This window comes from Sciurus carolinensis, chromosome 4 (genome assembly GCF_902686445.1).
Source record: "Sciurus carolinensis chromosome 4, mSciCar1.2, whole genome shotgun sequence".
In the NCBI taxonomy this organism is placed as follows: Eukaryota; Metazoa; Chordata; class Mammalia; order Rodentia; family Sciuridae; genus Sciurus; species Sciurus carolinensis.
In genome coordinates, this window is record NC_062216.1 from 168,747,203 (window position 1) to 168,769,532 (window position 22,330).

Here is a 22,330-nt window from a genome sequence, read left to right on the forward strand (position 1 = left end):
CTCCTTCCCTATAACCTTGAAACATTGCACTACAGAACTATTGCTGTGGGTACAAAGAAGTTTTCTAAGATGCAAGGTCATCTTTCGGTTTTTGCTTCCACATTACAACAGTTCATTGGAAACTCTCCAAGCATGCTTTAAAAATGCTTTATGCATTTATATTAGAAACCCAAAGAAGTTCTTAGGTAAAACCCCCTGGAGATGTACAAGAGAAACTAAAGGAAGATTGTATTGGCTTCACCAGGCAGTCTTATTGCAGTTTGACCTGATTAGTGAAAGCCCAAAGCCCAGAACCTTCCTCCCAACAAAACAAAGTACCATTGTATGCCCTTGTTATGTAGCATCTAGGTGATTTCTCTACATCGTGTTCCAAATTGAGTTCCAAACTTTTCACTTTCCATATCTTATAACAAGTTAATTTCTCCTTGAATTTGCATAATTTAATGAGTTGTTGTGTTTGTTTGCAGTGCTGGTTTGGAGCCTAGGGCCCTGTGCATGCTGGGCAAGCACTCTTCCCATTCAGTTGCATCCCCAGCTCCAGGGCTTTGGTTTTTAATCTAGAACAATAGTCTTTTCACCTGAACCATTGCCTTGGCAGTAAAGCTCTCCTTTTTTTTTTCTTTTTTTTTTTTTTTTATTCTACACACACACAAAATGATAGAAATAAGCATATACTGAATTTCAACCTGCAAGAACTGTTGTCCTATGAAACACTTCACAGCTAATATTCTTCCAGGTTTCAAACACCTGATGCTGTCTTAGAAGGCCTTCTGATGGCCTTTCTCCCCTTTGCCTATGAGATACTGATTTAGTTAAATACCCTAAGTTTCTTCTGAAGCATAAGACAGTTTGTTTCTCTAGGAGACATTTTGTTTAAGCAATTCTTTATAAGTTTTCCCTTTTTCTAAGGACTTTGATTTCCTTACTCCCATCACAAAAGGAATTATTCAGTAAACTTTTCAGCATCTTTATACCTTATGATCTCTAGTCTGCTTTTGGCAGCATTTTGGTCATTTACAAATTAACAGAGAGTCCATCTTGACTGAGTGCAGGTACTAATGAATCCCCTACTCATATGACAACCAAGATTTATTTAATTGAGTTAATTGGAAGTTGGGTACTTCAGCTCCTGTGCCAGTGATTCTGAGACTTTCATTCTGAGGACCTTTTTCAAAATATTGTGGTAGAATACACATGACATTTACCATCATAGCCATTTTAAGTGTACAGTTGAGACCTTTAATTATATTTATGCTATTAAGCTACCATCAAAACAGAATCGTTTTCATCTTAGAAAACTAAAACCCTGTACCTGTTAAGAAACAACTTCCCCTTTTCCTTCCAGGGAGGACTTTTCGACCTCAAAATCTGTAACTAAACATAAGTACCTTATCACTTTAAAAAATAATAAAATAAATATGATAATAATAAAATAAATATCAGAACACATAATTTTTACCTAAAGAATGCACAAGTGTATAAGGCCTGTGTTAGTCAATTTTTGTCACTTTGATCAAAATACATGATAAGAACAACTTAATGGAGGGAAAGTTTATTTTGGCTCACAGTTTCAGGGTCTCTGTCTATGGTCAACCAACTCCTTTCCTGGGCCTGAGGTGAGGCAGAACATTATGGTTGGAAGGGTGTGGTGGTAGAAAGCTGCCCAGCTCATGGCAACCAGGAAGTGGGGGACATGTGGGGAAGAGACAGTGACAAGATACAACTTCCAAGGGCACACCTCCAATGACTTAACCTCCTCTAGCCATACCCACTTGTCTCAGATACCAGCCAGTAGTCCATTCAAATTATTACTTCATCAAATGGATTAGTCCACACTAATGAGGTTACAGCTCTCATAATCCAATCTTTTTACCTTTGAATATTGCTGCCTTGGCCTAACACATGAACTTTATAAGGGGAAACAGTGTTAGATGCAAACCATAACATGACCCCATCCTACCCTATTCTACCAAGTTCCCATCCTAGTCCCACCTACCTTCTTCACAGAAGTAGAAGTGAGCTGATGACTGGTGCCTTGTTCAGGGGAGTCTGCCTTATCCCATTAAAAAACAAATTCCACTTTGCCTTCCTTTGCCCAGAAGATAGGTGATAGTATCTTCTACCAGTCCTCTTTGTGCTGTGAAACAGATGAGGTACTACGCTGTTGAGTTCTCATTGCAATCACACAGAGAATAATGTTCGGTTAAGTAGACTCCTTCCAAATAACATGCACCCACATCAACTCTTTCTTTTCTCCTAATACAAACTAGCTTGTGTCACAAGAAGAGCAGCCCACTGAAAGTGGAAGTAGTAGCACCCAGAAATTACATTTTACAAAACCCATAGTGATGACTTTCCATTTAAAAAGTAAAAAGCACCATATGTCTTTCTAGTTACTTCTAGTTTGGGGTGATGAGTAAAGAAAGAATGAAAGCAGAACTAGAGTTTATTTAATTGTTATTTTAATCATTACAACTAACATTAAAATGCCAAAGTAACTTAGAGAAATAAGGTTCACAAAGTTAAACTCTTGGTTCGAAGTTTTCAGTGTGCACTTTTGCAACTCAGTAGGAGGAGATGCATTATGCGGTTCTGAGGTTACATATTTCATTTCTGTAGTGCTCACTAAAAGGAGGAAACAATGATTCATGGATGAATCCTCTTGCCAAACAGTTTTCAAATATGGGATTGCTGGTAAGTTTTATTTTTCTCATATGTATAGTGTATCCCAAATTTTAGGTCAATATGAATTTTAAGTCCACTGCCAGGTTGTCATGTAATAATACAAATTTAGAAACTAATTAAGCGGTGTTCTTGATCTTTTGAATTACATAATATTTGCTTTCTGTTCTTTTATTCTTAATGATATACTACAGCATTTAAAGATGAGTGTTTCAATTTGTTGTCTTTGTGTCCTTTTCCTTTCCTTAGAGAATAAAACAGCAAACACTTAAATTCATACAGTTTTTCTTAACACTGCTGTGTCAGTTTTCATATTATAACTTTTAAAAGAGAACAACAAAATAGGAAAACCATAGGGATTAATTATGTAGGGAATTCTTGTGGATTTCTAATTCCTTATTTCTTGAAAACATTGTGGGGACACCCTGACCTGTTGCCAACAGGCAGATGACTTGGCTGCGTCTTTCAAGACTTGGTGACTTGACAGGTCACAAGAAGAAGTCGTCATGGTTTGGCTGCCACTCGTGGAATTTGATCCTGGACTGACTGGAGCTTGAGGATAGGGGTTTATTTCTCCACACAACTGTCTGGCCGTTTCTCTGTCAATAGGTGTATGACACTGATCATAGGTGAAAATTTAATTTTATGAATTATAGGCACCAGCAGCAATCAAACTAGTTAGTGTGTTAAAAATGTTAAGGTCTTCATTCCAGCATAAAGTTCATTTCAGAAGATCTTATGTAGTGCCAGAGGTAAGAGGTGGCTTTCACATGAATAATGCCACTTCTTCTCTGATTCAAACATTGTATACCCTTAATTTTCTCTCATCTGTTTTTTTATTTGAATTTTCAGAGTCAAACTGAAGATAATCCAAGCAGCAAAATGGATTTGTCTGTAGGTGTGTATCACTCCAGTTAGGATTGGAATGTACTGGTGTTAATGATGTGCTGTTGGGATCTTCTGCCCTGTGTTAACTTGAGATGGTGCGATTCAGTGGACATTAATTAAGTGCTTACTCTGTATAAGGTCCATTTAAGACACTAGGTAGAGCTTGAAAACTCAAAAGATTGCAAGAGCCAGGAAGGAATGTAAAGAAGTGATGTGTACCCACTGTAGGAAAGTAGGACATGGCAGGCACTGGTTAAGTATGGAGAGGGAGTGTCCCACCTAAAGAATCAGCCTTGCTCTTCACTTCAAGCATTGGCGTTGTAGAGGACCGCAGGCTGTGTTGTGCCACATCTTCCAGTTTTTTCAAGAGAGATAATGACATCCTGACGTCTGTGATGCCGCTGGACTCGGCCCTCAGGTTGCTGTTTTCATTACTGACAAGACTCTTCCATTGCAGTCAAAGAGACTGTAGTGTCAGCCCTAGTCTGTGGGATTTTCTTTGTAATGCTGTTGCTCACCCTGTGGAACTTAAAAAAAAAAAAAAAATTAAGATGAAAAGAAAACAATCTTGGGTAGTAAGGGAAGTATGCAGTCTGCTCTGTAAACTTCATGGGGCTCTGATCATGGCAGCATATAATAACATTTATAGAGCTATGAGAGGAAAATGGGAGTGATAGGTCCATCTAGGAGATTGCATTGTTTAAGTCATATGAATGCTTTTAGCTGTGTGCAGCTCTCAAACTTTAAATTTCAAGGCAACAACTGGGTCTCTGATCTTCCTCCCCCATACCTGTGTTTCACGACCCCAGCATTTATCTAGCAGATGCTAAAATAACAAAAACAGCAAAAACAGACAACTTCTCTCACTGAGAAATACAAATTTATGAGCAAGTTGTATTTATCAAACACATTAATCACTGTCTAAATATTTTCTCAGCCAGATGTGTATCAGATTAGCCCTAAGGCTCTCTCTGTCTTCCATGGAAGACAACTTGCAGCAGATACATGTCTTGTGTTGACTCTAATAAAGAATCCACATGTGTCCCAGGGACAAAACCCAGCAGCTTATACCAGTGAGATCTCTCCTGACCTTCTCTCCAAAGAGCAGAAAAAGCTTATAACCAGCACCCTAGAGAGCAGGGTGGGCAGGGTCACTCTTGGTTCTTGAAATTTTCACTCTGTTTATGTCCTTTCAGATAAGAAATTTGACGTGGACAAGCGAGCAATGAATCTCGGGGATTTTAATGATATCATGAGGAAGGATCGATCTGGGTTCCGTCCACCTAATTCCAAAGACATGGGAACCACAGATAGTGGGCCTTATTTTGAGAAGGTGAGTTGAATTCTTTAAGAAAATAATTCAAGAGAACTGCTTTCGTTCCCATTGTCAAATTTTGACAGCTGATTCTAGAGGAAGCATAGAATTACTGAACTCGATGAGCCAAACACAAAACATCACCTGCATTGAAGTGGTGACATGAGAACAGTGGATGTCAACAGGTGATTGGGCAAGAGCTAGAACCTTCTGTCTTTAGCATGCGAGTGTTGTGACCAAGGTCTAGGTTTTGAAATATTCATGAAGTTTGATGGATAATGCACACTCAAAGCATGTAAGAAGAAATTTGGAGAGAAATTTATTCCGAATTATTTTCCCCCCTTCTGCTGTGCAGCTACAAAATGCCTTTTGGGTTTTGTGCAAACACTTGTATTTCCCAAGGCCTTGCCTTCAGTTTTGAAAGAACTCTTTATCCTTCCCACTTTCCTAGTGGTTTGTATTTAGTTACAGTGGTATGCTTTTCAAATTCTCAACTACCTGACAGAGACAAATAATTTATGCCATTTTTTTTTTGTAATTTTTGACATTTCTAATGGAAAATATTCCTTGTTTCAAAAATATCAATTTGCAGTGCTCCTGGTCTTCATAAAGCAGTTAAGACCAAAATGTTTAGATCTGGCACATTTGACATCACTAATGCTGGTTCAGGCAGCAAAATACTTCTAAGAAGATTGCCCTAGCTTCTGTTTCAGGAACCACACAGTGTAATCAATATTAGATGCAGAAAAAGAAAGTGTCTGGCAACATTTATCTAGTGCAGTGGTCAGAATGTGAAAATAAAACTCTATCAAAGAAGATGACAGATGGTATCTGTTGGGCAGAATATGATGATGATGATCAGATCCAAATTCCCTCCTGGATTATTGCTAATACGCTCTCACTTTGTTTATTCCTAGTGTCTCTCTCTTTCCCTTCTTGCATTCTGTTGCTTCACTAACCAACACTCATTGTGATTGGCTAACTCCTACTACCTTTCAGCTGACTTTGCCTTTCTCCAATCAAGATGGGTGCCTTGGGGATGAGGCTCCCTGCTCTCCCTTCTCCCCTTCTCCCAGCTACAAGCTGTCTCCCTCTGGTTCCACACTACCCAACGTCAGCCTTGGAGCAATCGGCACAGGGCTCAACCCCCAAAACTTCGCTGCTAGACAAGTAAGGAGGCCTCTCAAATTTGTAATTGCTTGGCTATGGCCTCGCCTTGGCCCTGGTCTGCAGTTTATTGCATCATTTGTCTGTCTCTGGGAAATTTGTTGATTACTGAATGCACAGAATGATACTAAGTGTAGGTTTTAGATCTTACAGCCCATAGAACCCATCTTTCTCCATGTTTCTCAACATAGATTTTAATTTAAACCTTTTTTTAATTTGTCTTCTCATTTTTGGTCATGAATTCACATTAGTAAGTTAACTAATACCTGACAGGAAAATGTTAATGAGGCCACTGTAAGTATTTATATATGATCTAATTTAGCAATATGTTTGCTATTTTTAGCATTAGATTTAATATGCCTGCTAATCAAAAAATAGCAAAACTAGTAAGATTAAGTATTTAAAAGCTATAGCATCTTAAAATCTCATGTCTTCAAGTTTAAAATACGGTAATTACCCAAAAGAAAAGCTACTGCTCATACAGGGTCGCTTCTCTGGACCTAAAGCAACCCCTTGCTAGGATTACACCTGGCAGTCCTTCAGGGAAGGACTGGTCACCTGCTGCCTCCTGGCTCTCACAGGCCTGAGGGGACACAGAAGGACTCTTGTCACTCCATGGTCTATTGTAGCCTTTGTGGAGGAAGCCAGGGATTTGGAGCCACAGTGCCTTTGCAGTAATAATGCCAGCAGTGATTTCACTAGCTATCCCTCTGGGACCTCCCACTGTCTCTTTAAATCCAGGGTGTCATGAGAGGACATTGATTACAGGGTGTAATTATTAGTTGTATTCTGTGTGACTATCACGTATACGTATATGTTAAAGGCTGACGTAAAGCAGTTCCTCTTACACCATAGTCAGAGTGCTCCTAGGAGCTTATATCCAGTTGCTGCCCTGCTGCATTTTAAAATGAGAATTATACCGTGGCCATGTGTTCAGATTGGTTATCTCTGGATTGGGAATCATAGGTAAATTTTTGTTTTCTTCCCTTATATTTCACTATTTTTGTGTTTCATAGACATGGATGTATAATACTCCCATATTTTGAGTTGATATGTAGAAAATATATAATATTTGTAATACTGAATTAATGCTGACAATAAATGTGGTTCCAAGATCGCATAATTATCAGTCCATAACCTTGAGCATAATAGACCACCCAAACTAGTCTGGCATTGGGCTTTAAGAAAAGGCCATTCATTCCTTTTCCTTTTTGTCATTTGTGGATTGCTACAAAGTTCATTGTGGCCCAGGTTGGTACACACGTTCTGTGCATAGAGCAGTTTCGCTGAACCTGGAGCAGCCCCTTTGCTCCAGGTCTTCTTAGGCTATCCTCATACAGAGTTTATTGAATATGCCTCATAACTAAAAGTAAAATTCAAGGTTTTTATTTTCCAAAATCACAGAAGACTTCAAATTGCTAATTTTGTTTTAAATTAATAGACTTTTCTGTGTTGAACATGGTGTTAAAGCAAATACTACTAATAACTATAAGGACTCAGTTCGTCTTTGAAGCCTCACATACAGCAGTCAAACTTTAGTGATGGCTAGATAAACCAGTGTTGGCATACATACAAGCTTCGAGTATTGTTGTCTTCATTTCTAAATTTAATTTTTTAAAAGTCCAGATAAATGTGATTTCCCTAATATATCACTGTGTACAACAGCAAATCTGAGCCAAGAAAATGAGCACTGTGGTGCCAAGTCTCCTTATTAAGATAGAGGGAAGGCCTTTTTGATCAACTACTATTTTCCATTTCAGATACATCAAAATTTTATGTATAGCTTTAGAGATCCTTGAACTTTGGTGGTAAGGGTAGACTCTTGTCTACTGAAAAAAGGAAAGTAGGACTTTGTTCTTTAAAAACTTAAAAATACAGATTCTTTTTCATACTTATCAAAAGGAAGGTTGAAATTTAAACTGATCCTAAGCCAGGTAGAGTAGCAAATGCCTATAGACCCAGCTAGTTGGGACTCTCAGGTGGCAGTATTGCCTGAGCACAGAAGTGTAAGACTACCCTCCACTGCACAGCAAGACCCTGTCTAACAGATCACTCTCAGGGGCTAAGGGTATGTAGCTCAATGGTAGAATGCATGCATAAAGCCCCAGGTCCAATCCCTAGCACATGCCTTCACCCTGGCAAAACCACCAGCACCACCACCACCAAAAAACATGACAAAGTAGTTTCATTTTTGTCAAAACGTGAATTTTGGCAAGGACTACAGCTACTATCCAAGAATTAATCATGAATAAATGATGTTTAGTAGCAAGGTCATTACTTTGATAGTAAAATATGAGAATGATCATAGCAGACTATTCTTGGTGAAATAGATATCTCCTGTATTCTTGGGGATGATTGGTAACCAGACTGTCAACAGTCATGATCTGAGAAAAGTTAAAGCCAATATGTAAAACCTAAAGTGACAACTTGGTGAATAAGTGGGAGTGGAAATATTAGAGTTGCTAGAATTTTTGGAAAACAAAATTCATGGCAGATCTTTGATTTTTTTTTTTAATGAGATACACAGATTTTAATTGCCATTTCTACTTTGTTTATAATCATTCTCATTTTCAGTGCTTTTTAAGTTCATTAATTTACCTGTAGCAGTCCCTTAATCTGCTTTTGAATCATTAAGCCATCAAAGTATCTTTAGTGTTCTAGAACTTAATGATATCATTACAAAATTCTTTAAAATTGCCTTATCCCTGTGATAAGCTGAAGGTGGGGACTTTAGTTCAGAGTTTATACACTCAGTATACGCTGTGTAAGCAGCTGTGCAGCTTTCTTTGCTGAAGATGTTCAGTAGGATATTTTCAAGTGGATAAATCAGTGAGTCATGGATTTTTGCAAATGATGTATGCAACCTACAGACCAGGGCTTTCTTGAGTTCTGGGATTGCAAACAGGGAAGGATTAAGTTGGTAGTAGAAAGGCAGAATGGAAAATAACTATTAACACAGTTTGTCGAATGGCGTCATAAAAGAGTCAGTGTTTTGTTACTCTAGAGGTGAGCTCAGTTTCTTTGCATGTGGAATGAGGAAGGTCTTGGGAAAGGTATCCTTGACAAGGATGACCTTCTAAGCTGGACCTTGAGGAGGACAAGCAAAGATGGGGTAGAGAAGAACCTCAGGCAGAGGAATAGTGTCAAGTTATCAAACACTGTTTCTTTGCTGAAGGACTTTTCTTGGCTAGAAACAAATTAGAAAGGCAGAGCCCAGCTTTCTATAGCTGTCATTGAAATAATGGAGATATGCTTGGGAAGGTGTCTTCCAGAAACCAGGGAACTGAGCTTATTTTTAACTAGAGAGATTTATACATTTGAAAGAGAAGTTACAGGTGAGTAATGTTTGCTTTGTATCCCTTTTGATCTCACTGTGTGCTTAACGTTTCCTCATCTAGCAAAGAAGGGGTGAAGCAGATCCAGGACAGGGAAGGGACTTTGGAGCTGGAGCAGGTCCCTGTGGTACTCAGCTTACATGCATGGCAGCAATTAAGTGGTTCAACAATGCAGTGAAGTGGAATCATAGTGTGATTTTACAACTAATAAGTACTAATAAGCGTGTTTTCCTATTCAGGTGTCTTTTAAGATGGATCTCAGATTATAAAGTTTGAGAATAAATTTGGTAAACTCACTCTTTAAAAAGAGAGTAATTTAATCTTATATTGCTTATACCTTTCAATAAAAGAAAAGAATGTAGTGCTGCTTCCAACTCTTGGCTGAATTAGGCCCTTCAGTTTGTGTTATCTCACCCTGCACAGACAGTGAATGGTTTGCCCATGACTTGCTTTGAGTAATGTAGCCTAGCACTCCACGATGAGTGTGAGTCCATGGGTCACAGATCATGATTCTTTTGGGAGGTAGAAGCCAGAACTGCTTCTTACTTGCATTTTCTTATATTAACAAAAAAACCTTACTGGTGCTGTTCTGTCTACAGGGTGGCAATCACGGTTTGTTTGGAAACAGCACAGCACAATCGAGAGGTCTGCACACACCAGTGCAGCCGCTAAGTTCTTCTCCTAGTCTCCGGGCGCAAGTGCCTCCCCAGTTTATCTCCCCCCAGGTAAGCAACTTTGTTTCATAATTCAGAATCAAAAACTGTTCAGGGTTATTAACAAACTGGTTTGTGGGCATGAAAGGAATAATAGTTGCTAGTCAAAAATTGGAAAAATCCACAGGCTGGGTTCAGGATTTTGGGGATAAAATATCAAACCTTTTTATAGCATCATGCATATAAACAAAGTAGATTTTGTTTTGTTTTGTTTTGTTTTTTAAATATTTTTAAATGTTGATAGACTTTTATTTTATTCATTTATTTATATGTGGTGCTGAGAATTGAACCCAGTGCCTCACACATACTAGGCAAGTGCTCTACCACTGAGTCACAACCCCAGCCCCAAAGTAGATGTTTTTGCATGAGAAGTATTCCTTTTGAATCTTCTAATTTTCTAATGAAATTACATGTAGTTAAAACTACTTTATAAGTTCAGATGTAACAACATTCAGAAGTTGGTTGCTGGGCTGGGGAGATAGCTGAGTCGGCAGAGTGCTTGCATTGTAAGCACAAGTCGCTGGGTTCAATCCCCAGCACCACCAAAAAAAAAAAAAAAGAAGTTGGTTGCCTTCAAGAATTTGATAAACAGAAGCATTGTCAGATTGCTGAGTTTTTCTTAGGAATTTGGAGGAGCCATATGCCAAAAATCTAAGTAGATGCTCTGGGGAAGAGGCAGAGACTCCTGGGCTAAATTCTTACTCATTGAGCAGCTCTGTGTAGGATATAGTCAATTTGGTTACCATAGGAGGTCTTTAGGTCTGTTTCTTCATGAGAGCTGTGCAGATTGTTTTGGGGGAAAGGGGGAATGTAGGTAAAGGATTTGTGCCAGTCTCCCATATAATCTTCTGATAGAAATGCTGACAGATAGTCTGAATGATAAATGTCATATAGAAATGTTTGACAGTATTTAGGGACTCTGGTGAGACTTCACATTACCACTGACATTTAAACTGAATCTTGAAGAATGAGTCAGTTTACTGGGTACAGCGAGATTAAAGAGGCCTTCCAGGCAACAAGCCCTGTACAAAGGGCAGTAATATTCAGAAGAATGTGGCATGTTTGGGAAAATGCAGTTAGTTTGAATAATTAGTTTGACCTGGTTGAAGCATATGTATATTCACGCATGCTGTCTACAATGAATTAAGAAGAAACTAGATGGAGAATTTGGGACCAAATTTGGCAAAATTTAGTTTGCCTTGCTCAGGCATTTGGTCCTTATCCCATGGGCCAACCCTTGTTTATTGTCAGCCTGTTTATATTCACATCTGGGCTGCTACTTAGAAGTTTCCCCCAATCTTCTGAGGCAGAATCTTGGACTTTGAGGCCTGGTCACCTCCAGGTGATTTTTATGTGCACCCGAAATTTTGACTACTGCTGTTATAGATAATATAGTGTTGAGGAGGGTTTTTCAGATGTTATAACATGGGCATGTTCTGTATTGGCCCTATATCTATATTTCCTTCTCTATCTTTATAAGTTCCTTCTCACTCTTCTCATATTTAAGTATCATAATGTCCTGATTCTCAGTTCTCCAACCTCTTCTGCTTACCATCTACAGCCATCACTAGGTGATGTTACACAGTGGAGTCACTAGAAGTACTGAGTACCAAAATTGTGTCTACAGCCCACCTCTTTTTTCTCAACTCCAGGGACTGCTTGGTATTACCAGTAGGCTGCCTTACCAGTACCTCACATTACCACATCCAAACAGAACTTCTGATCCTACCCTAGATACCATTCAGAAATTTCCTCAGCTTCTACATAAATGGACAGCTATTCTGCAAGCAATCAGGGTAAAGACCTGAGAGCCAGTCATGCCAGGGGGTCATATTTAGTCCATTGCAGATCCCCCCTTAAGAACTTTATCCAGATTCTAACCGTTTCTTATCTCCTACACTAATATGGCCCCTGGTGAGGCCACCACCATTCCTCTCCTAGATTATTGCAAGGGCCTCCTGCCTGCCACCTTGCTTCTTTCCTTTCTTGCTTTCTCCAGTCTGTCACACTGGGCTTTCGCTGGTGATGGAGCTTAGTGGTAAAACACTTGCCTAGCATAAGTAAGGCCCTGGGTTCAATGCCCAGCACCACAAAAAAAATAAATGAAAAACTGGTGTCCCCTTTCCCTCTCCCTCTCCTGTAATGCTGGGGATTGAACCCCGGGCCTCACACATGGCTAGGCAATTGTTCTACCACAAGCTATGTTCCTAGTCCTTTTTATTTTTGTTTGGAGACAGAGCCTTGTTAAATTGCCCAGGATGACCTTGAATTTATAATCCTCCTGCCCCTGTCTCCCAAGTTGCTGGATTACAGAGGTGTGCCACCTCATAGGGATTTTCTTGGACTTCACGCATGTCCTAGGCACAGACCCTGCCGCTGAGCTACACCCCCATGTTGATCAATCAATGCTATTTCATCAGGTACATTTACCTTTATTTACTTAATGCTCTTCCCCCAATATTGGATATTAAATTGTTTCTAATTTTCCGTTATTATAAGTAATGCTGCAAAGAAATCCTTATGTAAGAATTTTTTGCCCAGAATGATGTTTTGGGATCAAAGTGCATGAACATTTTTCAAAGTTTTGATAAATCTCATCAAATTTTACATCCATTTTGACCACTTTATAGGGGCAGCCAATATTTAATATAAGCATGCACAGCAGACACTCAAACTCATCTTTAAATTTGTTACAGTGCTGAAGATGAGTTCAGTGGTATAGCACTGGCCTATGGCGTGTGAGGCCCTGAGTTGGGTCCCCAGTATCACAAACCAACCAACTAATGATTTGTTACCAATATCCCAGCCCTCCTTGTTTCTATTGTTGTCATTTTCCTCCAGTCCCTCAAGTATTCAGAAAGTAACATTCTAGCAGGCTTTTGTCTTACCTTCAAATTGCTGTCATTTTGCACCTGCAGTGCTTGGTTAAATGTCATATTGATTGCAGCAAGAGCTTCACTTTCACCAGCCCAGCCGGAGACTGAAGGGCTTTTAAACTAGAATAATTAACTCCCTGCAATGGGAATGTGCAAACCTGGACTTTAATTACTCTGCATCCCAAGTATGAACAGTCATTTGCCAGGAACTTAGTGGTGCTTCTCTCAATTCATGCGTAATTCTTTGGAGGGGGACGGCACATCTGCAATCTATAGAAGGGAGAAGTTAAGCAAGGCTAGTCAGGAAGTTCTCAAGAGTGTAAGTAGTCTCCAGAATTGTCAGTGTGATACTAGTTAAATGTTAAGAACACCCTATGTTAGGGTGCTCTTCTTTAGTCTTTCTCTAACTACCATTAAACATTGCATTGTGTCAACTTGCCTTTGCCTTTTTTGTACTTTATGTAATGAAATCATATAATATTTATAGGCCCTCTCCTTGTTTTCCTTTTTTTGTCTTCTTTTTCCCCCCCTTATTTTTACTTGACATTATTTCTAAGATTTTCTTGTGTTTGTTTGATTAGTTATGGTTTGTTTCATTTTCCATGATATATGGGTATAATTATAATTTATTCTTTCTACTACTGACTACTGTTGGTAGACATTTGGGTTGTTTATAGGTTTTTGTTAGTAGGAGCAGTGCTGCTATGAAAATCCCACCCCTCCAATCCCCTGATACTAGGGATTAAACCCATGAGTGTTTTACCACTGAGCTACATCCCCAGTTCTTTTTTATTTTGAGACAGAGTCTCACTAACTTACTGAGACTGGCCTCAAACATGCTATCCTCCTGCCTCAGCCTCCTGAGTTGCTGGGATTACAAGTATATGCCACCATGCCTTATAACTGCAGTGAATATTCTTAGATTTATCTTCTAGAATATATTTCTCTAGGGTACATACTTTGAATGGTGGTTTCTTTAGTTAATTTTGAGTAAAAGAAATGTGTGTGGGATACTTGGCAAAAGATGGTGTCCTGATCAGAGTCCAGCTGATTTCTTCAATGGAGCTGCTAAAACTGATGGGAAGAAAAATGAAAACTTGGACAAGGGCCATTTATTTTGAAGGCCAACAATTTGAAAAACAAAGTAAGTAGAAGAGAGCGCCTGCAAATCATAGGACTTAGAAGGAATTTGGAAATAATAGTGTATTAAAAATTTTAAATTTTGAATAGCCACATCTATAAACAAAGAGAAACCTGCAAAACTAACTTTAATAATATATATTCTTACTTAAATTTTTTTTTATTTTTACAGACTGCAATTTGACTCATTGTACACGAATGAGTTACATCTTTTTGTTTCTATGTTTGTACACGATGTGGATTCATACCATTTGTTTAATCATACATGCACATAGGGTAATGATGTCTCAGTTCTCCATCTTTCATACCCCTGCCCCCTCCTCCTTCTCATTTCCCTCTGTGTAATCTAAAGTTCCTCCATTCTTCTCTCGCCCCCCTCCTCCCCACCCCCATTATATATTATCACATATTCTTTAACACACATATCCAGAATGTCATTTTCACATGTAATCAATGCTTAATATTATTATTGAAATTTTTACTTTTTCTTGTTTTGTTTTTCCTCCAGTCTTTGAAGTCTGATGTGTATTTTACACTTAAAGTAGTCTTAGTTTAGACTCTCATCTCACAGGCTCACTAACCACGTGAAACTAGTAATGAACATACTGGGCTACAGAGGCTCAGAGAATTGTACAGGTACTATATTTGTTTTCTAGGGCCAGCACAACAAATTACTACAAATTATATGGCTTAAAACATTAGAAGTGTGTTCTTGTACACTTTTGGAGGCTTCACATATGAAATCAAGGTGATACCAGGGTTGATTCCTTCCTGCTGGAGACTCTTGTGGGAAAGTCTATTCTGGTGCCTCTCTCCTAGTTTCTGGGAGTTCTTGGCACCTTGTAAACATTCTTATCTCTGCCTCCATATTTACATGGTATTCTCTGCTGGGTGTCTCTGTCTTTATGTGACTTTCTCCACCCACCCTGCCAATCCAGATTTCCCTCATCTTATGACCTTTATTAAACTTGATTACATCTATAAAGACCTTATTTCCAAATAAGGTTACAAACTAAGTTTCCAAGTGAACATGAATTTATATTAGGGAAACACTATTCAACCAAGTATAGCTGCCAAATCAGTGACTAAGATTCACACAGAAGGTGGTATGTAGAATTTCATGGGTATTTGAGGCATAACAGGATAAGACCAGAAGATGGGTTTGGAATACGATTTTGGATTTTGATAGCACATGGTATGTCTGTTCTCACCTCACACGTCTGTCATTCCCCCACCTCCCCGGTCAAGGGAAAAAAAAACAACTCTTATTACAGTGAGATTAGAATTATTAGGTCAGAGACAATGACTTAAGTTATACTGGTTACCATTTGGGTGAATTCAGAGGAGAGGTGAAGAAGAGTTTTTAGGGATAATTGTGGAGGGTGTGTTCCACATGCCAGCCATAAAACTGGTGCAGACACCAGATGCACAGTAGTGGTATATTCCTGTTGTGCTTACATCTGCCAGAAGTCCAGAATAGGAATTCAGACAAGTATGTATGTATTTATGTATTTAGTTATTTTTGGTACTGGGGATTGAACCCAGAGACACTTAACTACTGAGTTCCATCCCCAGCTCTTTTAAAATATTTTTTATCTTGAGACAAGGTCTTGCTAAGTTGCTTAGGGTCTCACTAAATTGCTAAGACTGGCTTTGTACTTGTGATCCTCTTGCCTTAGCCTCCCAAATTGCTGGGATTACAAACGTGCACCATCACACCCTTTCAGACAAATTTTTAAATTGGTTGGTGACACTTGGCATCAGACATCATCAGCATCTCTTCAAGAATGGAGAGGGAGCACCTTGAAACCTGAACTAGTTCTCTAAGCCAGAATGCTTTTTCCAAAGTGAAAGAATCAATGGAGTAAGTAGATGAGTGAGGTCCTGGTTTAAAAAAAAAAAAAAAATATATATATATATATATATATATATATATATATATATTAGTTGATGAGCCAAGTATAGGAAACCTGAACTTGGTTAGATGTTTCTACACTAGAAAGTGTCAAAGAAAAGATGGGCATAAATTCTTGAAAATGTGGCAGAGACAGTGACCCAAAAGCAATAGGAAACTGAGGAATGTGACTGATTGTGATACCAAAGAAAGATGAGATGGGAAAACTTTCTTGATAGTTTATAAAGGGACATTTTCAGAAGATGGAAAAGAAAGGGTTAAAACAAGAAAGAACATGTGTAAGTTTTGGAGGATTAAAACAAACAAGCTGAGGCTTACAGAAAGGGTAGAGTCCAAGAACCTTTAGAATTGGGTTTGGTGCAGTTTAGTGACTAGAAAAGGAATCTTTGCTTGGACGAACTGTATAATGCCCACTGTGATTACAAAGCACAGAAGTAATACTGTTATTACTTGAGTCTTCTCTGTTAAGAACAGAAGTGTTTGGGGATGAGGGTTTATCAGCTCAGTGACAGAGTACTTGCCTAGAATGTGCAAGTCCTGGTTTCAATCCCTAGCCTGCCCAAAAACCCTCTGAAACCTCAAAAGAAGAAGAGGGTGCTTAAACCAAAAAGATTGAGCCTCAGATCAGAAGGAAACACCCTCTTTTACAAGGAAGCAAGGAGAATGGGGAGAATTTTAAACAATTTTCAAAGGGAGAAACAAGGAAAGTGGCTAAAAACTGGTGATCTTGGTGCCAGTTGCAGGCAAGACTCAACTGAATCTTCAAAAAGATGACTTGAGAGCAATTTTGATAGTAACCAGTAATCATAGCTTGCTACCAAGGGAGTTTGGGGGTTTTTTTGTTTGTTGTTGGGTTTTGGGATTTTGATTTGGGGGATTTTTTTCCCCCCAGACAGGGTCCCACTACATTGCCCAGGCTGTTCTCGAACTTGTGACCTTAAGATATCCTTCAGCCTCAGCCTCCTGAGTAGCTGGGACCACAGGCACATACACCTGGCCGAGGTTTTAACCTAAATCGTTCCCTTCTCTAATTGGTAAGAATACGGGATCATTAAAATGAAGTAGGTTGTTGTACCTCTCCACTTCAATAGGTCAGTTGACATGCTGTCCCTCTGTTTTAGACAAAATGGAGAAACAGGCTAAATGTTAAAACAGTTGTGTGGATTACTAAATGAGTATTTGCAAACAAATCAATTTCAGGTTGGAAGGAAGTTTTTAGTGGCATACTAGTAAAAGTATCCTTAGTTCTGTGAAGTTCCATATTCCCATCAGTGAGCCAGCAGGGGCATAGAGACTGGGAATAAGTGGAATGATAGGGTAGAAAAGAACTTGGTGGAGTGATTCTGAAAACATTAAAATATAATAGAGGCTCATACATTGTACTGGTATTTATCAAGTATCTACTGTGTGCCATGTACATTAAGATAAATCTAAGGTTCTAAGCTCACATCAAAAAATAAATGAGTGGCCTGGGGTGGTAGCTCAGTGGTAGAGCACTTGCCTGGCATGTGTGAGGCCCTAGTTTCGAGTCTCCACACCACATATAAATAAAGGTCCTTTGTCAACTAAGAAATATTTAAAAAAAAAATAAATTAGTAAAATTTCAAAATCCAACTGCTGGGTGCAGTGACACCTATAATACCAATGACTTGGGAGACTAAGGTAGGAGGATTGCAAGTTCAAGGCCAGCCTTAGCAACTTGGTGAGATCCTTTCCCAAAGTAAATAATAAAAAGAACTGGGATTGAGGCTGGGGTTGTGGCTCAGTGGTAGAGTGTTTGCTTAACACTTGTGAGGCATTGGTTCGATCCCCAGCATCACATACAACTAAATAAACCAAATAAAGGTATTATGTTCATCTCCAACTAAAAATATAAAAAATTTAAAATAATTTTTTTTTTTAAAGTGCTGGGATGAAGCTCAGTGGTAGAGAACCCCTGGGTTCAATGTCCAGTACCAAAACAACAGCAACTAGCTGTATGGATTAAGTACTAAATCCTACTAAATTCTTTATCAAGGAGCAGAACATCTTAAAACATTGCAGGTTTTAATTGACATTGAACTTAGTATCTGAATTGGGCATTCAGATGCGATCACCAGAGAAACTGAGATCTAGGCATTGTTACTGAAAACCTGACTCTGGACAGAATAGTTAGGGGTAGCCAGGTCTGATTGGTGTGACACCCACTGGAAATGACTTTCTGTTCTGCTGTCTGCATTGACAAGCAGTAGCTGCAGGAGAAAGAACCGATCATGTTCAGTCTGAAGGTAAGATGGAAGGAATCTGTATTGATTGTCTCTGGACATTTGAAGAACCATCCTGTGGCATATGAACATTTATGGAGTATATTTCTAAGTAACTTGAAATCTTGAACAACCCACTGAAGTTATTGTTACTCCTGAGGTAAGAAAGCCTCAGAAAGGTCAGATAAGTTACTTGCTGTGTCATAAAGCTTAGAGATGACAGCCGGGATTCATGCCCAGGTATCCTGCCTGTAGTACTATACTTGTTTTTGTTGTTGTTTTCTTTTGAGATGAGAGTCTTGGTTTGGGGGTTGTTTTTTGTTGTTATATAGGGAGGGTATCACTATGTTGCCCAGGCAGGTCTTTTCCTGGGCTCAAATGATCCTCTGCCTCCATCTCCTGAGTAGCTGCCACTGCCCCAAGCTAGGGCCAAACCTTTGTGCTGCATGCCCTCACGGAAGAGATGTTAGGTTTACTGTCCATGGTCCAAATAAGCTGCAGCTCCCCTGGATGAAAATGCAGGAAACTCCCTTCAGCTTACGTTAAGACGCTCTTAGGCAAGCAGCCCAAAGGTGGGAGGTAGTCTTTCCCCTTGTTACCAGAGCTTCCAGCAGCCCGGCCCGGCCCAGCCCAGCTCACTCCTGAAAGTCAGGAGGAAGGAAGGAACTGGGCATTGACCTTCAGGCTTTGTTCCATCAGCTCTCTGCAGCTCCCTATTTGGTGTCAGAAGTCATGAGTAGAAACACTAGTGTCTCTTTACAAGTTAATATTTTGTTCTTATCTGTGTAATAGAAGGACTCTATTCTAAGCATTTACTTCTGTGCAGTCTGGTATATTTTGTTTGAAGGCGTGTTTCCACAAGTAATTCCTCAATTACACAAATGCTGTATCATTGTTGGTTTTTTGTTGTCAATGTCTCCCTGATGGTAAAACTCATCATTTTCATTCTAGAAAATTGAAAAATCCTAAGAGAATTAAGAAGCTCTTAAAATCCCACTGCTCACAGATTATCATTAACACTTTAGTATATTTCCTGCAAATATTTTTTAAGAAAACATTGACAGTGTTTGCTTTAGATGCATCAAGAGAGTTTTCACAGAAAAATAAATGTTTAATTTTGATAAATTCTAAGGGTATCCCCCTCTCTTTTGTTTTATTTGGCTTAGGTTTCTGCCTCAATGCTCAAGCAGTTTCCCAACAGTGGCCTGAATCCAGGTCTTTTCAATGTGGGGCCCCAGTTATCTCCTCAACAAATTGCCATGCTGAGCCAGCTTCCACAAATCCCCCAGTTTCAGTTGGTAAGTAGTAGATTTTCCTCTGATAACTAAAAAAGGCTACTTGCTTTTTTTCCTTTTAGCTTTGATTTCCTTCATGTATCTTTGTCACTTTTTATGTTTGAAGAACATTAGTTCAAACTTTTATGCAAACTGCTGAGTTTCCATAAAGGTTGCTATATCAGCTGAACTGGAGGTAAAAGTAGCAGTAGGCCAGGAACTTCATGGTACTTCTTCATTGGTGCTTTTGACTTGGTGACCTGCAGTCCAGCACACAAAGCCTTTCAATATTCTCAGCAAGTCAATCTTGGTAAGCTTTGGTCCCCTCTCCTCCCTCCTTGTTTTGTAGGCATGTCAGCTTCTCCTGCAGCAGCAGCAACAGCAGCAGTTACTGCAGAACCAGAGAAAGATTTCTCAAGCAGTGCGCCAGCAGCAAGAGCAGCAGGTGCGTGGATGAGAAGGGTCCCCATGCTTTGTGTGAGGCGATCCTCTTTCTTACCCTCTGATCGCAGAGTGGAAACGCGTGCATTTGACTTATGGTCTTCCTTTCCTTTGCACCCCTCCCTGATCTGTGCTGCTCCCCCAGCTGGCTCGAATGGTGAGTGCACTTCAGCAGCAGCAGCAGCAACAGCAGCGGCAGCCGAGCATGAAGCATTCGCCCTCTCATCCTGTTGGGCCCAAGCCACATCTGGACAACATGGTACCCAACACACTGAATGTGGGGCTCCCAGATCTTCAGACCAAAGGGCCGATCCCTGGATATGGTTCTGGTATGTTGTTCCTAATGAAGATTATCTTTTTAAAAATATGCTGATCTAAGCCTGTGGTAGAGGCTTAGAACCTGCATTACCCTTCATTTTAACAGTAGCCATGCAAGGCAGATAAATATGAGATTGTGATATCTGAGGCTCTTCAAGTTTTCCTAGGTTCACCACACATTTAGTACATAACAGAGTTAGGTTCCAACCCCTCTAGTTCCAAAGCAGCCTTCTACAACAACATGTTTACAAAGGCCAAAATGCTTTCCTCCTGCCAGGAATTTTTTTTTTTAACATTATAATTATACATAATAGTGGAATTCATTATGCCATATTCATATGTGCACATATGCTTCACCAGGAATTTTTAAAAGACAGTTTAAATGCTGAAATTGCTATACCTGGCTGAGGTTATAATCTATTAAAATATGTACAAATTGAATTGTTTGGCTCAACTGATAAAAATCTCTTCTCAAAAAAATGAGAAACTTCCTGGGTGTGGCAGTGCACCCTTATAATTCCAGCTACTCAGGAGGCTGAGGCAGGAGGATTGAAAGTTCAAGGCCAGTGTCAGCAACTTAGTAAGACCCTGACACAAAAAAGGGACTGGGGTTGTAACTCAATGGTAAAATACCCCTGGGTTCAAACCCATTTCAGGAGGGGGAGGAGTAAAAAGAAATAAAATTATAATGCAAATTGATAAAAATTCTTCCAGTATCAGAATTTCATGTGACTTAAATAGAATTAGCACACTTTCATTAAGAATATTTTAGAGTTGGGTGCAGTGGTGCATGCCTGTAATCCTAGTGACTCAGGAGGCTGAGGCAGGAGGATCTCAAGTTTGAGGCTAAACTCAGCAACTGGGCGAGGTCTGTCTCAAAATGAAAAGGGCTAGGGATGTGGCTCACTGGTAAAACACCTGGGTTCAATCCCCAGTACCAAAAAAAAAAAAAAAAAAGAATTTTTTTGGAGCTGGCCATGGGGCTCTCACCTGCAATTGCAGCAACTGGGGAGGCTGAGACAGGAGGATCACAAGTTTGAGGCCAGCCTGGGCATCCCTATCTTAAGACAAAATAAAAGAACTGTGCATGCAGCTCAGTGGTAAAGCCCTTACCTAACATGTGGGCCATACTCAGGTTCAATTCCCAATACTGCAACATACACACACACGCACACACACACAAACAAAAAAAATATATGATTGAGAAGATCTGAAATCTATGCTTCTGGGTGACAAAAAGTGACTTGACAAATGTCTTCTCTCTGCTCTGATCCTTTGATCCACCTCCCAGGAGGCCCACTCGTAGGAATAAGCAAAGACTGAAGAGTGTCCTTGATCCTGGTAGTTTAGGGGAATTAATTTCCAACTTCTACCAACTGTCCTCTTAAAAATGATCTGCCTGAGAACTAATTTAAATTCAGAATAGCCTTTCTGGGCCAGGGGACATAGATTAGTGGTAGAACACTTGTCTCGCATATACGAGGCCCTGGGTTTGGTCCCCAGTCCCACAAAAAAGAGAAAAATTAGTAGCCTCTTTTCTACGTGTAGGCTCTTTGCCTCTACCACCTATTACTACCATGTGCCCTTCTGTGTTCCAGAAGGCCAGGGGGCCAAGTGTGGGACAGCTCCCAGATGGCCCCTGAAGGTGTGATGACCACTGTGTTCCCACCTGAAACTGATTCTCTGTTATGGATGAAGCCTAATGGAAGAACCTGAGTACTTTTGCATGTCCAAGTTCTGAATTTAGACACAGCTTCTGATAATGAAGGAAGGCTCCTTGCCACCCCATCCACTTTTGTCAATGTGCAATAAGGTTTGGATGGTGTAATTCAGAGATAAAGCAGTCGCTGTCAAGGAAGAGGGCATCTAAAAGGCAAAGGCAACTTTCCCACATGATCAGATGCACAAGGTTCTTCTCAGCACTACTCCATACCCGACCCAAGGGCATGTCTGTGAGTGAGAAGAAAACTCCCCTTGCACAGCCAGACTAGCATGAGTCACTGACCTGGTACCTTTAAGTGCA

At 39.7% G+C, this 22,330-nt stretch overlaps 1 protein-coding gene across 2 annotated transcripts in view; it reads left to right on the top strand.

The window, feature by feature from the left end:
- Tnrc6b (trinucleotide repeat containing adaptor 6B) overlaps positions 1-22,330 on the top strand; it is a 68,894-nt gene that overhangs the window by 24,737 nt on the left and 21,827 nt on the right. For both annotated transcript variants that reach the window (XM_047548376.1, XM_047548375.1), the window contains exons 7-13: positions 2,620-2,694; positions 3,535-3,580; positions 4,767-4,903; positions 9,987-10,112; positions 19,441-19,572; positions 19,898-19,993; positions 20,135-20,318. In XM_047548376.1, coding sequence (XP_047404332.1) covers positions 2,620-2,694; positions 3,535-3,580; positions 4,767-4,903; positions 9,987-10,112; positions 19,441-19,572; positions 19,898-19,993; positions 20,135-20,318 — 796 coding nt within the window. The remainder of the gene's footprint in view (positions 1-2,619; positions 2,695-3,534; positions 3,581-4,766; positions 4,904-9,986; positions 10,113-19,440; positions 19,573-19,897; positions 19,994-20,134; positions 20,319-22,330) is intronic.